This window comes from Rutilus rutilus (assembly GCF_951802725.1).
Source record: "Rutilus rutilus genome assembly, chromosome: 17".
NCBI classification, from domain to species: Eukaryota; Metazoa; Chordata; class Actinopteri; order Cypriniformes; family Leuciscidae; genus Rutilus; species Rutilus rutilus.
In genome coordinates, this window is record NC_140230.1 from 24,386,364 (window position 1) to 24,401,142 (window position 14,779).

Here is a 14,779-nt window from a genome sequence, read left to right on the forward strand (position 1 = left end):
ACATTTATTGGACCAAAAACAGTAAAACATAACTTCATTTTAAAATGTAATTTATTCCTGTGATGCAAAGCTGATTTTTCAGGATCATTACTCCAGTCTTCACTGCCACATGATCCTTCAGAAATCATTCTAATTGATAAATCACTCTGATTTAGTGATCAAAAAACATTTCTAATCAATGATTTTCTGGTTATATTTTTGTGGAAACTTTTTTTTCAGGATTCTTTGATGAATAAAGTTTAAAAGAACAGCACTAATTTGAAATAGAAATCTCTTATAACATTCTAGATGTCTTTACTGCCACTTTGATCAATTTATGCACCCTTGCTGAATAAAAGTATTAATTATAAAAAAAAAACTAAAAAAAAAACTTAACCTCAAACTTTTGAAGTATACATGCTTTAACATTTGTCTGCTGTCACACACCACCAAATACCATAAAAATCTAATAAGCAGGATACAAATACAGCTGTGTCAGTCGCACCACTTTTATTACAAATATAGTGAGATTCCAAACACCGCAGAACTTGACTAAGAAAAGGCCACATTATAAACCGTCATCATCAGTTATCATCCTTTTTACTCACACGACTGTTATAATTGGTTATTCAAAATATTACATTTCAATTTGTTATTTTATTAATAAAATCACAATCAAATGGTACTCTAGCAAAAAAAAAAAAAATTCATTAAAAAAAAAACTCAAGTTTCAAAATGTGTCCACTAAATTCATTCACCCAAGAGAAAAACAGTAATACATTTAATACATCATACTCCAAGTCAAAACAAAAAGAGAAAAAGGCAAAAAAAAAAAAAAAAAAAAAAAATTCAGTTTTCTAAACAGCCAGCAGAAGGCACTGCATGGCTCGAGAGTAAATGCACTTAAGAGATTCTAGGAGCATGAACCACAGAAGAGGAGAACAGTCTGGCTCATACAGGAAGAAACAAATGCTTGTGAACTAAGAATCCATTGGCTCCCACAAAATGTCCCAAACTCTCTTATAAACCATATAACACGTTACTTCGGAGGGGATGTGGCCATAGTGTGAGATTCCTATAGCCATAACACTCTGATCCAACATAAAAACTGTTTTTAATAATTAAAATATCTAAAATTGTTACGGTTTATTTTTGTATATGTTCTATTCAACGCCATTGTCAGTGATTAGAGCTAATTATACGCCCAAACCAATAACGTTAGCTTGCTTTTGTGCCAGATACAGTCCAGTACGTATTAACAACAGTAAGTGACCACATATAGGACAGAACCTGCCTAGAGGTGTCGTGTGAGTCCAACGTCTAGAACTGGCAAAAACGCAACATTAAAAACTGAAAACAGACCCTAAAGCAACACTAAAAGGCAAATTTGTCAAGAATCGCCTTTGTGCCCATGGCAATTTTGCAATGTAGCGAAAATGCTCAACTGAAGAAATTCAAGAAAGCTGAAATCAGCTTACTGCACGCACGCTATCCACAGGTTAGAGCAAATAGCCGAGCCCTGCAGAAGCGCTCATCAGAGCAGTCAGCATGTTCGGCTTTACACTTCATGAAATGTGCTGTTTTTAGACATTGTGTGCTAACCACCCTTGTGCAGCTTAGAGCAAAGCATGTGTCAGGGACAAACCCGACATTTGTCCAGCAAAAGCATTTCAAATCATTCATTTTTGATGGCGATCAGAAACCTGAAGCATTTAATCTCATATATTTGTGCCACTGTCGCACATTTTTTTGGATCGATTACATGTAATTGACACTTAAAGCATTAAAGTGGATCTATATGTTGTTCTGTAGGCATCACATGCATAAAGTGCGCCTGTATCTTTTTTTATCTTTGTTTGTAGGGGTGTTATTGGTTACAGGGTTCTCTAATTTCTTCCGTTCTTCTAGAAACATTTAGAAAGGCACAGTGTGCATTTATTTGTTTGCAATACCATGTTTGTTGCCAAATTCCTCAAGTATCACGTTTTCTTTTTTTGCTGTTTTGTTCCCATGATTTTTCCCAATAATAACTCTACTCCAAATCCAAGCCCTACCAAACTTAAAAACCCCACCAGAATGTTTCCTTTTCTCTGCCTCTCTTGTTGGAGTGAGCGCAAAACCCACTGCTTGTGTTCCTACAAAAGGATGCAGCGCTTCTTGGGTTTGGTCTCTGGAGGTTCAAGGGCAGCGAGTATTGCCTCGTCGAAAACATTCTTAAGGCCTCTCTGTAAGAAAGAGATCATAAAATGAAACATCATTTGCAGTAGGTCACATGGGTGATGATAAGTGAGGAAGGCTGTTGTGTCATCATAGGTGTGTGCGGCTGCTCTTTTAACCTGTGTGAGGGCGGAGCACTCCACGTATTTGACAGCTCTGAGGTCTCTGGCCAGCTTCTCCCCGCTCTCAGGCGATATGGGGCGCTGCTTGTTTTTGGCAAGTTTTTCCACAGTGTTACTGTCGTCCCTCAGGTCAACCTGAGTGCCCACCAGAAGGAATGGAGTGCGTGGACAGTGGTGAGAGATCTCCGGTACCCACTGGAGAAAGAGAGAGGGGGAAAAATGAATGGTGAGAGAGTATAGAGAGCTATTTATCATAGCACAATCAGAAACAAACATCCCAGTGTGCAAAACTGGATAAACTAATCTGACCATCGACAGAGAATCACGGAGCTGACAAAATATTTTACTGATAACCAAATTTTGTCCAATTGATCACTTTATATTAGCGATGCACCAATACCACTTTCATTTTTGGTAATTGCTGATACCTGTATTTTCACTGCATTTGTAATTTTCTTATTTATTGGGTAGAGAAACCAAAAGAATATATATATATATATATATATATATATATATATATATATATATATATATCATTAGTTGGCTTAATTTGTTTAGTAAATATTTATTTCCTTCAGTTATTTTCATGCACGTTAAAATGTATTGTATGAGCTTCTGTTACTTTCATTGTTCATTATGTTGCTCTATCATATTTTATCTTTCATTTAAAGGGTTGGTTCAGAGTAATTTCAACCTAGGGTCCTTTGCATCATGACCTCGAGCCAAACACCCCCCCAGAAGCTTTTTTCCCTTGGTCGAACATTATTAAAGATAGAGCTTATTTAGAGATGCCAGCCGAATGGCTTAGTGCAGGCGCTAATGGATCCAAGGTTGTATCTCTTAAATTGTCCCACTAATAATGCCTGGAATGGTACCAAACTTCTATAGTAGTACAAATAGGTTCTGTACTCATAAAACGAGGCATTGGAAAGTTTGTAAGTACATCAGGAGTTTATTTAAATAACACTTGCCTGATGGCTTATGCTACCGCTAACCCGGACGTCGAGGTCACTTCCATGATTTGGGAAAAGCCCGTAAAAGTCCTGGCAGAAAGCGATGCATAAGGATGTAGTGTAACGACGTCCAGTTCCAGGAATGCAGTAATATTTCGTTAGTAGTATCAGTTTTTGCTCAGTGTTTTTTTTTTTGGATATGCCAAAAATACCCGGGCTTTTCCCAAATCATGGAAGTGACCTCAACGTCCGGGTTAGCACTCAAAAGTAATAATGCTCAAACTAAATTTTATTACAGAAATAAAAAAGAACAGTACTGAACCATGAAAATGTACTGTACTTTTTAAATATAAATAAATATGAATATATTAAATATACCTTTATCATTCATGCTAGTTCATAGTGCATTAAATTAAGTTAACAGATGTAACATTTAAAAATGTATTAGTAAATGTTAACATCGAATGCATTTCTGATTTGTTTGTTTCTGTCGGCTGCATGAACATATCAGTGTCTCGCATCACTAGCTTTAAATATGTAACTTATTTTGGCTAAGAAATGCATAAAAGTGACTAGCTGGATTGATATAAACTAATGCAAACAGATGGTAACAATTGTGACATTAAACATTTGGGTCGGGCTTGCGTGTGTTTCTGTCACGTTATTTAAACTGCTTGAGGTGCTACTAATGTTAGCGTCCTCTCAGCCTCGACAGGAAACATACTGCTGTTCTCCTCTAATGCAGCATCTAGTCAACAAACTAATTACTTTATAATGATATAAAACATAGGGTAGTGTACTGTAACATACCGTTTGATTGTCTATTTTAAATTTGCATCTTAAGTCTCCCGCTCTGTGCAGCGCGCAGTCTCACGTGTCAAAACAAACTCCATGAGGCGTCAGTGATAGGTTTTATTTAGCCTCTAGAGGCCGCTCTCGTACTGTATAATGACAGCGGACCCTTCTCAGCCGCTCCAGCAACTGACGCTACCCAAAACTATCAGTATGGATTTTTGTCGATAACCGATTGTTCCAGCGTTGATCCAGCGATCAATCGACAAAACCGATCAATCGGTTGACCTCTAGCTCTGACCCGACGTAGCCCCTATTCTCTTATATCGAAATCTTCAGACTTTTTAACTTCTCATTTTAGACTTCTAATTTGTGACCAGAGTTTTGTTCAGCTCTGTCGTCTGCACTTCTACATTCGTTAAATCTCACTGAAGCTTATGGTTTGATTACGTCATATGTCGTATGACAACCTTCCGCCGGAGCTCGACTCTCTTGTGAACGCACGCATGTTTTCTTACAAAAACCCATTGCTTCACTTCAGAAAGGCATTTATTAACCCATTGGAGTCATATGGATTACTTTTATGATGGATGGATGCGCTTTTTGGAGCTTCAAAAACTCAAAAAAATTCAATGCCATAAAGGTGGGAAGAGCAAGGATATTATTTAATTTAACTTTGATAGTGTTTGACTGAAAAAAGAAAGTCACATACACCTAGAATGGCTTGAGGGTGAGTATTTTTGAGTGACCTATTCCTTTAAAGACTTCACACTATAAATCTGAAGAGAAAACGACTAACAAATACAAAATCTCTACATAAATCTGATACACACCGAGGTGCAATGAGTGTGCTATTCACATACATACTGATGATCAGTTTAAATAGATCTATTCACATGAGTTCCATTCTCCAAGTCCAGCAGGAAAATCAGGTACTGCTAAGTGTGTGTTTTAATGACACTAAACATGTGACGTCAGTGTCATCAAAGTAAAACCTGACTGTATGAAACATACATGCTGTTAAAGAATGTATCAACACTGTAATGTATCTGTACATGATACCATGCCATAAATATGGGGGAATAGTAAACTGAAAATGTAAACGCTAAATCATGACATAGTTTAGTATACCACCAGTAATGATGTCAACAAGCCTATCAGAGAAAGGTAGCTCTTCCATGTTCTGATGCCCAAACAGTGAGACAAGCAAGAAAGCAGAAAGCATTTAATAAACACCCACCTTCTCTTTCACATTCTCAAAGGAGGAAGGGGAAACAACAGAGAAGCAAACAAGGAATACGTCTGTCTGCGGATAGCTGAGAGGCCGAAGTCTGTCGTAGTCTTCCTGACCTGAGAGAACAGAAACAGATGCAGTTCATTACCACCTCTCTTCTGCTCTGAGAGTCATTTGAGACGTAGCTTTTGAACACAACAGCAAAGACTGAGAAATTCAATCCATCTTGAAAAATAGCAAGAGGAAATTATAAATTAATGTACACTATCATTTAAAAGTTTGGGGTTGGTAAGGGTTTTTTAATTTGTCATACTCACCAAGGCATTTTTTAACCAAAAATACAGTAATAACGGTAGTATTGTGAAATATTACTACCAATTAAAATAAAGTTTTCTATTTTAATATATATATATATTTTTTAAATCATTATTATCAATGTTGAAAATGGTTGTGCTGCTTAATATTTTCGTGGAAACCATGGTACATTTTTTAGGATTTTTTGATGAATAGAAATCTTATCTCTCATTATAAATGTCTTTACCCCCACTTTTAATCAATTTAATGTGTCCTTAGTGAATAAAAGTTTTAATTTGCAAACTTTTGAACGGCAGTCACAGTGTATATTTTATATCGGACCATTTTTTCCTTATTGTTTCACCACTTAATTAATAAATCCTTATCCTATATCAAAATAAAATAGTTTTTATCTTCTTCAGGCTGTGGCATACATATGTAACATCATCAAATGCGTTTTAATGTCTAAAGCCGTATCCGAATACACATTTTTGCTCCTCGTATACTGAACTGTGTGACATTCACTAGCTAGTGAATAAGCAAATAAGTCAGCGGGTCTAAACGGTATGAATTATTGCATAAAAAGCCTGTAACTTATGTTTTCGCATTAGTTCAGCACCGTGGCAAGATAGAAATGAGCAGAGGCCAAATTTCCAGTTTTCCATCTTCTTTTTCCACAGAGACAGCTATTCTCTCATATCTCTTGGTATCATGTTGACACTTAAGTCAATATTATGGTAACCAAAGTTGATGTACTAGATACTGACTGAACAAATCAGTCATCATTACATTAAAAAAATTACAGTGTGGGCAATCAAATCAGATTAATGTCTAGAGTAAACAAGCCCCAGACCGCATTACCTGCTGTGTCGAAAAGCCCCAGCGTATACGGTTCCCCTCCGATCATCACTGTGACAGCATAGTTGTCAAAAACCTGCAAAACAAACAAAAATAACTCATTTATATACATTGTATTTCAGACAACACTACACATCTAATACTAAAAAGGTTTCTACAATAATATAATCAAATATCCTTTGACATACACATACATGAGAGCTCCTAATTTGAAACGGCACAAGGCACACAATAGATAATAATAGCTACCATTACTACTCATAATCATTCATTCACTGTGCCCCCTTCCCCAAATCTCTGACCCAGAGCCCACCACCCTTTACTCCGTTACCGTGGGAACATATTCAGAGGGGAATTTGTTGGTTGTGTATGAGATGAGGAGGCAGGTCTTTCCGACAGCTCCATCTCCAACCACCACACACTTTATGGTCTGCATCTATATGGTAAAAGAGAATGGATGAAAATTATGTTATCACTTACATTGGCCCTTGTGGGATTCAGAAATACCTCATTTAGGAATCATTAGTTTCGTTTAGTCCCACCGTTCACTGTCGCCAATGTCAGGGTGAATGCATTTACCAGAATTGTCAATAAGCCCTAAGTGATGTGATTAGATTTCAGAGACAAAGGCAGGCATACAGAGAGACATCTACAAGAATGTGTCCGATTTTATTTGCTTCCGCATATTAACGCTGCTTAGAGGAAGGCTTTATTACTTTGTCATACTCGCACTAACAATATCGCCTGCTTTTCAGCTTCATTGCAGTTTCTGAATTTTATTTTTTATAGTAAACCTTATTTAAACTTTTCGTCTTTATTTTGTAGACCAATTAAGGACAATAATACAAACGAAAACTTGATAGCTTAAAAGTAAAACACTAATGCTCCTGTTTATCGTTGATTCAAGGCTGTGTTTGTTTTCGATACACGACACGGGACGCATTTTATTCGTAATAAAAGTCGGATTTTACATTAGAATGATTTAATTCAACTTTCTTCCCCCACCAATAAAGTTATACACTTCAACTGATAAATCTACTTAATTGAATACTACAGTGAATGGCGAAGAAATTGGTAGTTTGGGGTTATTATAGAAAACGAAAATAATCCTGAAGAGATTTGTCAGCAGTGAAGTAAATCAAAGTTTTGTGTAAAGAAGGCGACAGGATGCTGCGAGGCTAAGCTAACGCGCTAGCACTGCCGAGAGGCCACAAATCACCCTAAATCAAAATTACACAACGGTAAAGCCTGACAAAGGACGTGTACTGTTTAAATACAAGTTGATCGAATAAAAGCCATATAAAATAATGCTACAGATTGAGAATTACTTACCGTTCCTCTCCGGCGACTAGGCGTTGGTTACGTCCGGGTTTGAGAGTATCAATCTGACGTGATGAAAGCGAAAAACGTCCAGTTGTAGATCCTGCGATATTCAGCATACCCACTCTGCGCACACGCCCAACACAGGCTGCAGTTCCTCTCAAGTGGCCACCAGGGGCGCACGAGGGCTTTTTAGGATTATACACATTTTTCATTTATACTTTCAAGTGGAATATATTAAAAATTACATTCCAAAAAGAAAAATCCCCCCCCTCCCTCTAGAATAATGAAGAATGGAAAGCGTGTGGTCCAAAATGCTAGTAAAATCATTATATGTCTATGATTAAAATTCCATTTCTATTAGCCAATATATTCTATTAATACATACAATTTATAATAAAAAAAAGTTCTTATCATGAACACACTAGGGGGCTGCTAAACCCATATAGTGATTAGTCAAATTTCTGTCAAATCCAAAAGGGTGCAAGTCATGGAGGACAAGTTTTTGTGCAGTCAAAAAGTTTTAGCCAAACCACTATGACTAAAATGTGTATAAAAAAAATAAAATAATAAGATCTGAAATGAAATGAATATAACAATGAAACAAGCTTGTCAGTAGGATATAGACAATCACGTGACCGAATTTGGAAACGAGTGGAAAGGTGGCTTTCCTTCTGTCGATGAGAGGCTCTCTGTTGGCGTCCTGTATACTGCCATCTAGCGTCAGACAAGCAAAAAGCTCTATTATTTATATTTAATCTTGAAAAATATATATATTTTTCAACGTGAAATGTATTAAGGAATTTCGGAACACGAGAACAGAGAACAAAGGCAAGGCAATTTAAGGATTGTATCAGGATAAAAGCCCCCTCCTCAATCATATGCATATATATTGTACATATACATACACATATATATTGTAATGTATAGTACAATTTTAAAATTTCAAATGACCTAATATTTTGCACACATTAATCAACAAATGCACACACAATGACAAAATAAAACAAAAATAAGAAAATTACAAATCCTAAAAATATCGATAAAATAAAAATTAATATACAAAATAAAACACAATTAAAATGTACAGTGTAGTTAATGTCTTTAATGCAAATCTCTTATTTCCTCACATTTTCAAAACATATAACTTTATTGCACAACGTCCATACTGAGCTTATGCCCAAGCATCAAATTAATAATGCTCTAAAATCAATAAGACAACCTTCGAATGACCCACGGGAGACCAAAATATATAAGCATCTGAACCAAAATAATAATAAATATTATTATTTCGAGCGCAGAGCTTAAACTTTTATCTTGATTCACCGGAATGTGAACAGGGCTGTTCCCCTCCTCTTCCTCCCCCTCCCATCGCTCTTTTCTGTTGACGTTTGGCTTTTGTGCCTGCTTTACTAAGTGCACGTAATCTTCCCATCAAAGCCATCTCTTCCTCAATGGAGTTTATTTTTTAGTGTCAGCGCGTGACACAGCATCGGTTCTGATGTAATACACCCCGAAAAACAGCGCGTGAATCTCTTAGAAGAGCAAGATATTCGCCCAAGATCTTCAAGGTTTTGTTTCCTTTGTCATACTGTCTTCCTGTGCTCATCTGCGGCGGTTATTTCCGTCGGTCCGTCTGCTCTGCGTGCTGCTGTTTTTCTCGTCGGCTTGTCATAATTCACCTTGACTTGTACCTCTCCGAATCTTGTTGTGGTTTTAAAACAAATCATTTCAGCGCGCTTGTTATTATGCTAGGCTAACGATCTGAAATAGCTTGCAGGCTGTTTTGGATTAGCACCTGTCTGGAATATTCGAGAGTAACGTTATTCGCCTAGGTATAAATGTTCTGCAGAGCTGCTTTATTATATCAGGGTGTTTTATCTATCTCGCTCGGTAAATTGATGGTTTGCATTGTGGTTGGGTAATATAACGTGCAGGCCGAATTGTGTAATTCTCCAATTGAGCGTGTTTTGCGTATCTGGCAAAGGGAGCTTGATGATTGGTTGACCAATTAAGAGCCCCTGAGCTGTTGTTGTGTTGGCTTTTGATTAAAGAGACTGAAGTTATTTATTGGTGCAAGTTCAACCAACCAAGAGAGACCAACAAAAATGTTTCACTACTTGAATGATGTGGATGACAACCCATACATGATGTGAGTATTAGTTCTTTTAAAATGACAAATGTTTGAGGATTACAAAACAATCAATTTGTGCTTTCAAATAAATGTTATGACTATAAATGATATGCATGTTATGTTGTGACAGGGATCCGTTCGCGGCACACAGGCACCAAATGAGGAGTCTCTTTGGGTCATTTGGGATGGATCCGTTTCCTCTCACCCCTCAGATCCAGCATCCGCGTACACGCATACAGGTACCCATCACTCAGAGCCACAAAAACAGGGCCTGGTTTGAACGTTTTAACTGAAAATGACCATGTTAATATGTTGACTATCAGTTTGATGCTGATTTGGCATCTCTGACGGCAGTTTGTCTCAATTGGGTGATTTTTAGATTTGTTTTAGAAATGAAAGTGTCCATTTTTTTTTTTGTCCTCCACCCTCTATAGCCACAAGCTGGAGCCTTGACCCCCTTCGGCATGATGGGAATGGTATGATACTGTTCCTTGTTCACCCCTTTTTGCCTGTTCAATGAAGTTCACTAATTTGATGAGTGACAGAAATGGTGCAGTATCATAAATAATTTTAATGTGAGTGCATTTTGTTTCTTCTCAGGGTGGAGGTTTCATGGACATGTTCAGTATGATGAGTGGGATGATGGAGAACATGGTGAGTTTCATGGTGGCCTGGCAGCCACAATTCTGAAATATTGAAACACTGTGGTTTTCAATAACAAGAACAAGGCTTCCGTTTGTTGATTGCAATGGTGCATTATTGTTTGCAGCTTTTGAACTGGAGTAAGTGCAGACTGTGACTTTCAAGTAGCTACCTTGTAGATTTCAGTAATTTGAATGCGAAATCAACATGAATTATTTGTTTTGAGAGAATACAATTGCACAAATGATTGAGGTCAACTGATCTTAGATCACACTTTCATAACTTCTCTTTGTCTTCAGGAACGAATGTCTGGTTCTCCAAACTGCCAGACCTTCTCCTCCTCCACAGTCATCTCATACTCCTCCACAGATCCAGGAGCACCGAAAGTCTATCAGCAGACCAGTGAATTCCGCACTGCTCCTGGGGGTGTAAGAGACTTAGACACACAGCAGAGTGTTACCATATGTTTTACATATACACCATATATTATGTTATAGACATTGAGGCAGGCATGTCCATGACTGATTCTTAAACACCAATCTTGAATATCTGGCACGTATCTGGATGTATGCCCATTTATAATGATGTTCTCCATTATTTGTTCATCATTTGCTAAATTGCTTCTGTCATGATGGCTAAAACATGTATGCAATTAATCGTATTCAGAAGTTCCATTTAAAAAAAAAAAAAAAAAACACAACCAAATGATTTTCATATCATTTGGTTCTGTTAACGTAATTTGCATGTGCATTCTTCCACGGATCAGGGCACAACGGTAGATTAAAATACTCCACGCATTACGCCAGGTTCACACATACTCCGTTTGCGATGCTTATTTGATGTGTATTTTTTTTTTCTGTGCCCATGTTAACAGGATAGAGCATTCACACTGCACACGGATGCATGAAAATTGAACAATTTAACCATAAATGCTTATAATTAAACTCTACTCTTTCACAATCAACACTTGGCTTTTTGCCAAAAGTGTAAAGCAAGGAAAACTACTCCTTACCTCAAACTTAGATAAAAAAGGCGACAAAATCGACGGCACTCGTCTCTCTTCGTGGAGGTGGGAAAACGTAAACGTTCTTTATGACCCACAGGATTTATTGTATATAGATTTAAATGCAAAAGAAATGGCATGTGAATTGGCTGTTTTTGTCAAGTGTAAGTTTTCATTTGAAATGTTTGTGACCTTAAAATACAAAAAGTATGTTTTACAACTTAAAGGAATAGTGCACCTAAAAAAAAATTCTGCCATTAATTACTCACCCTCATGTTGTTCCAAACCCGCAAGACTTTCGTTCATCTTCGTAACACAAATTAAGATATTTTTGATAAAATATGAGAGTTTTCTGTCCCTCCATTTGCAGCTACACAACAACCACTTTGATGCTTCAAAAAGTTCCTAAAGAGCTTGTAAAACTAATCCATATGAATCGAGCGGTTTAGTCCAAAATTTCTGAAGAAACTCGATCGCTTTATATGATGAACAAATTTATTTTGGCTTTTATTCACATATAAACATTGATCAGCGAATATAAACAAGCTCAACCGAGCCTGCTTAACGTGGAGAACAAACCTCATTGGTTCTTGCGGAAGCTCAAACATGCTGCGTAACACATTCTCGCATATCAAGCAAGCATGCTTGAGTATCCGTTTACCATAACTGATTGTGTGAGTTGATGAATGTTTATGTAAATAAAAGGCTAAATTCAATCATATAAAGCGATCACGTCTCTTCAGAAAATTTGGACTAAACTGCTTAATTCTAATGGATTAGTTTTACAATCTCTTTATGAACTTTTTGAAGCTTCAAAGTGGTAGTTGTGGTAGCTGTTAACAGAGGGGCAAACAGCTCTCAGATTTCATCAAAAAAATCTTAATTTGTGTTCCGAAGATGGATTGATAGTCTTACTGGTTTGGAATGACATGGGGGTAACGAATTAATGACAGGATTTTCATCCTGGGGGCCTATACCTTTAATATATAAATCTGTATAGAAATAATAAATGTAGTAATCCGTTTAAATTTGAACGCAAATACATCTGAGAGTTTGTATAACTGCACTGTGTACAAAGAATCACAATGCTGAAAAAACATTTTCAGTAACAACTTTTGGATTTAAAATAAATATAATGAATACGTGTTGTGTTAGTGGTATACAGCCGCAGATCAGTTGCGCACTGCAAATGAATCATATGTAAAAACAATGCGTTCTATAATACATACTGCATACGCACTGCAAACGGAGTATTGTGCGAACCTGGCGTTGCTAAATAGCATGAAACATACATAGAGACCAAAAGTCTGATTCTCGAGTTTGTGACTCTCATGAGGTTTTTTTTTTTTTCTGTGTGTGTGAATTTCAAACATACAAAGCAACCATTTAAGGCCGTCCCTGAAGTGTGACGCATTTATGAGCTGGTTTTAGTGAATAAAAAAAAAAAACAGCACGCCCAGTAAAGTTCTCGAGCGAATGACTCTCATTAGCTGGGTTTTTTTTTTTTTTTTTTAACAGGACCAGTCAAGTCTAGTTCTGAAGCAAATTACTCTTATGAGGCGGTTATTTTTAGTTGATTAAAAACATACTGCATGACCAGAGAAGTCCGATTCTCAAGCAAATGACTCTTATTAGCCAGTTCTTTTTTTCATACACTGACAAGTGAAGCCTAAAACATCTGTCTCTTGTAATGTAAATGAATCCCAATTTTTCTTTTCAATTAATATAATTCCCTGAACCACAAGTCATTCATTTAATCATGTCTGAATCTATGACCTGAGAACTGATACTGTTATGCTGTACTTGTAGCTCTTGAGACCTAAATCAGTATAGTTCGCAAATGGTTTTTCATAAGACAATGTGTGTTAAAAAGATAAACATTGTTTTTTGTCAATGGTGTTTTATAAAAAAAAAAAAATTGGCAACAGAAATGCACTTTTTCCTTACCAAATATATATTCCTCGAATTTGAATTGTTAATGGAACCATTAAGATTTATTTAACATTAAAATGATTCTGATTACTCTTATGATTCCCATCCATAAAAGACTGAAAATGAGAGCGTGACACAACTGTTAAATCACCCCTTATTGTTTCTGTGTGTGTATGTTTGTTTAGATCAGAGAGACACGTCAAACGATGCGGGACAGTGAGAGTGGACTGGAGCGAATGGCTATAGGGCATCACATTGGTGAGAGAGGTCATGTGATGGAACGGTCAAGGAACCGTCTCACCGGAGACCGTGAAGAGAGACAGGACTACTTCAACCTGGAAGAGAGTGGGTCAAATCCCTTGTTCTTTATTCTTTTCTTCTTTTTTTTTCTCTGCAACTGCTTAAATTTCGTCTTGAAACTGTCAAAATAAATTCTCCTATTCACTATTGTAAAACTCGTTCTCTTTCAGGTGAGGCAGCTGCCTTTGATGAAGAGTGGAGGAGAGAGTTGGGGCGGTACCGCCCCTCTAATGCCCGTAGTTTAGATTACGGGCGTGACCGGAGTGCAGGGGTTGGACAGCAGCTGGCCCTGACAGCGCCTCCGAGCTCCTCCTCCTCTCCCTCGCCCCGCCACGAGTCACCACGCCACCACCCTCCTCACTCCCGCCCTCGCTACGACTGGTGAGAGGTACGAATCTTACACAGCCCCAATGAAACTTGTCTATTTGGATTGACTATGTAGATTCGGGCTTCATTTTTTACATGTTGTGCATCTGTTTACAGGTGGAGTTGTCTAGCTGATGCTGTGAAAGGCGAGAAGGGAGGAATAGAGAAGAAAATTATAACCGATGGGTCAAATGTTTGATAGATCTGAACTGTCTCAATATGTGTAGTCAGCTCCTTACAGGGATGAGTGCTGGCATGAGGTATCATAACACAGGTCGAAGTTTTTAGACTGCATCTTTGTTGTGTGGAATTTGGCCTAGCCTGTGTACTTCATACCATGTTACTACTCCCAAAGCATACACACCAGCATTCATCATAATTCAAACAGCTCTTCAACCTTGTGATATATACATACACACAGACATCTTTGTATTTAAATGAATTCTCATGCTTCCAATATTTCAATATCCAAATATTTAATGATACACTACACATACATACACTCACTCACACACGCACACATCCAGTGTAAAGTCCGTATATGTTTGTGTTGACACTAGGGTATCTGTGGGTTTAACTGTACAATGCTGACTAATTAAACTTATTAACTAATAAAAAGACCTTGTTACATCA

At 37.2% G+C, this 14,779-nt stretch overlaps 2 protein-coding genes across 2 annotated transcripts; one reads left to right on the forward strand and one right to left on the reverse strand.

The window, feature by feature from the left end:
• Positions 1–472: 472 nt before the first annotated feature.
• cdc42l (cell division cycle 42, like) lies at positions 473–7,942 on the reverse strand. The gene is made up of 6 exons (XM_084435508.1): positions 7,782–7,942; positions 6,781–6,885; positions 6,453–6,525; positions 5,304–5,413; positions 2,316–2,513; positions 473–2,204 (listed from the first exon to the last, which is right to left on the reverse strand). Exons 2-6 carry the CDS (start codon positions 6,883–6,885, stop codon positions 2,115–2,117), a joined length of 576 nt encoding a protein of 191 aa, XP_084291634.1. The 5' UTR covers positions 7,782–7,942; the 3' UTR covers positions 473–2,114.
• Positions 7,943–9,130: 1,188 nt separating this feature from the next.
• mlf2 (myeloid leukemia factor 2) lies at positions 9,131–14,779 on the forward strand. Its single transcript, XM_084435645.1, has 8 exons — positions 9,131–9,921; positions 10,034–10,142; positions 10,338–10,379; positions 10,504–10,557; positions 10,845–10,973; positions 13,666–13,825; positions 13,951–14,168; positions 14,264–14,779. Exons 1-7 carry the CDS (start codon positions 9,878–9,880, stop codon positions 14,163–14,165), a joined length of 753 nt encoding a protein of 250 aa, XP_084291771.1. The 5' UTR covers positions 9,131–9,877; the 3' UTR covers positions 14,166–14,168; positions 14,264–14,779.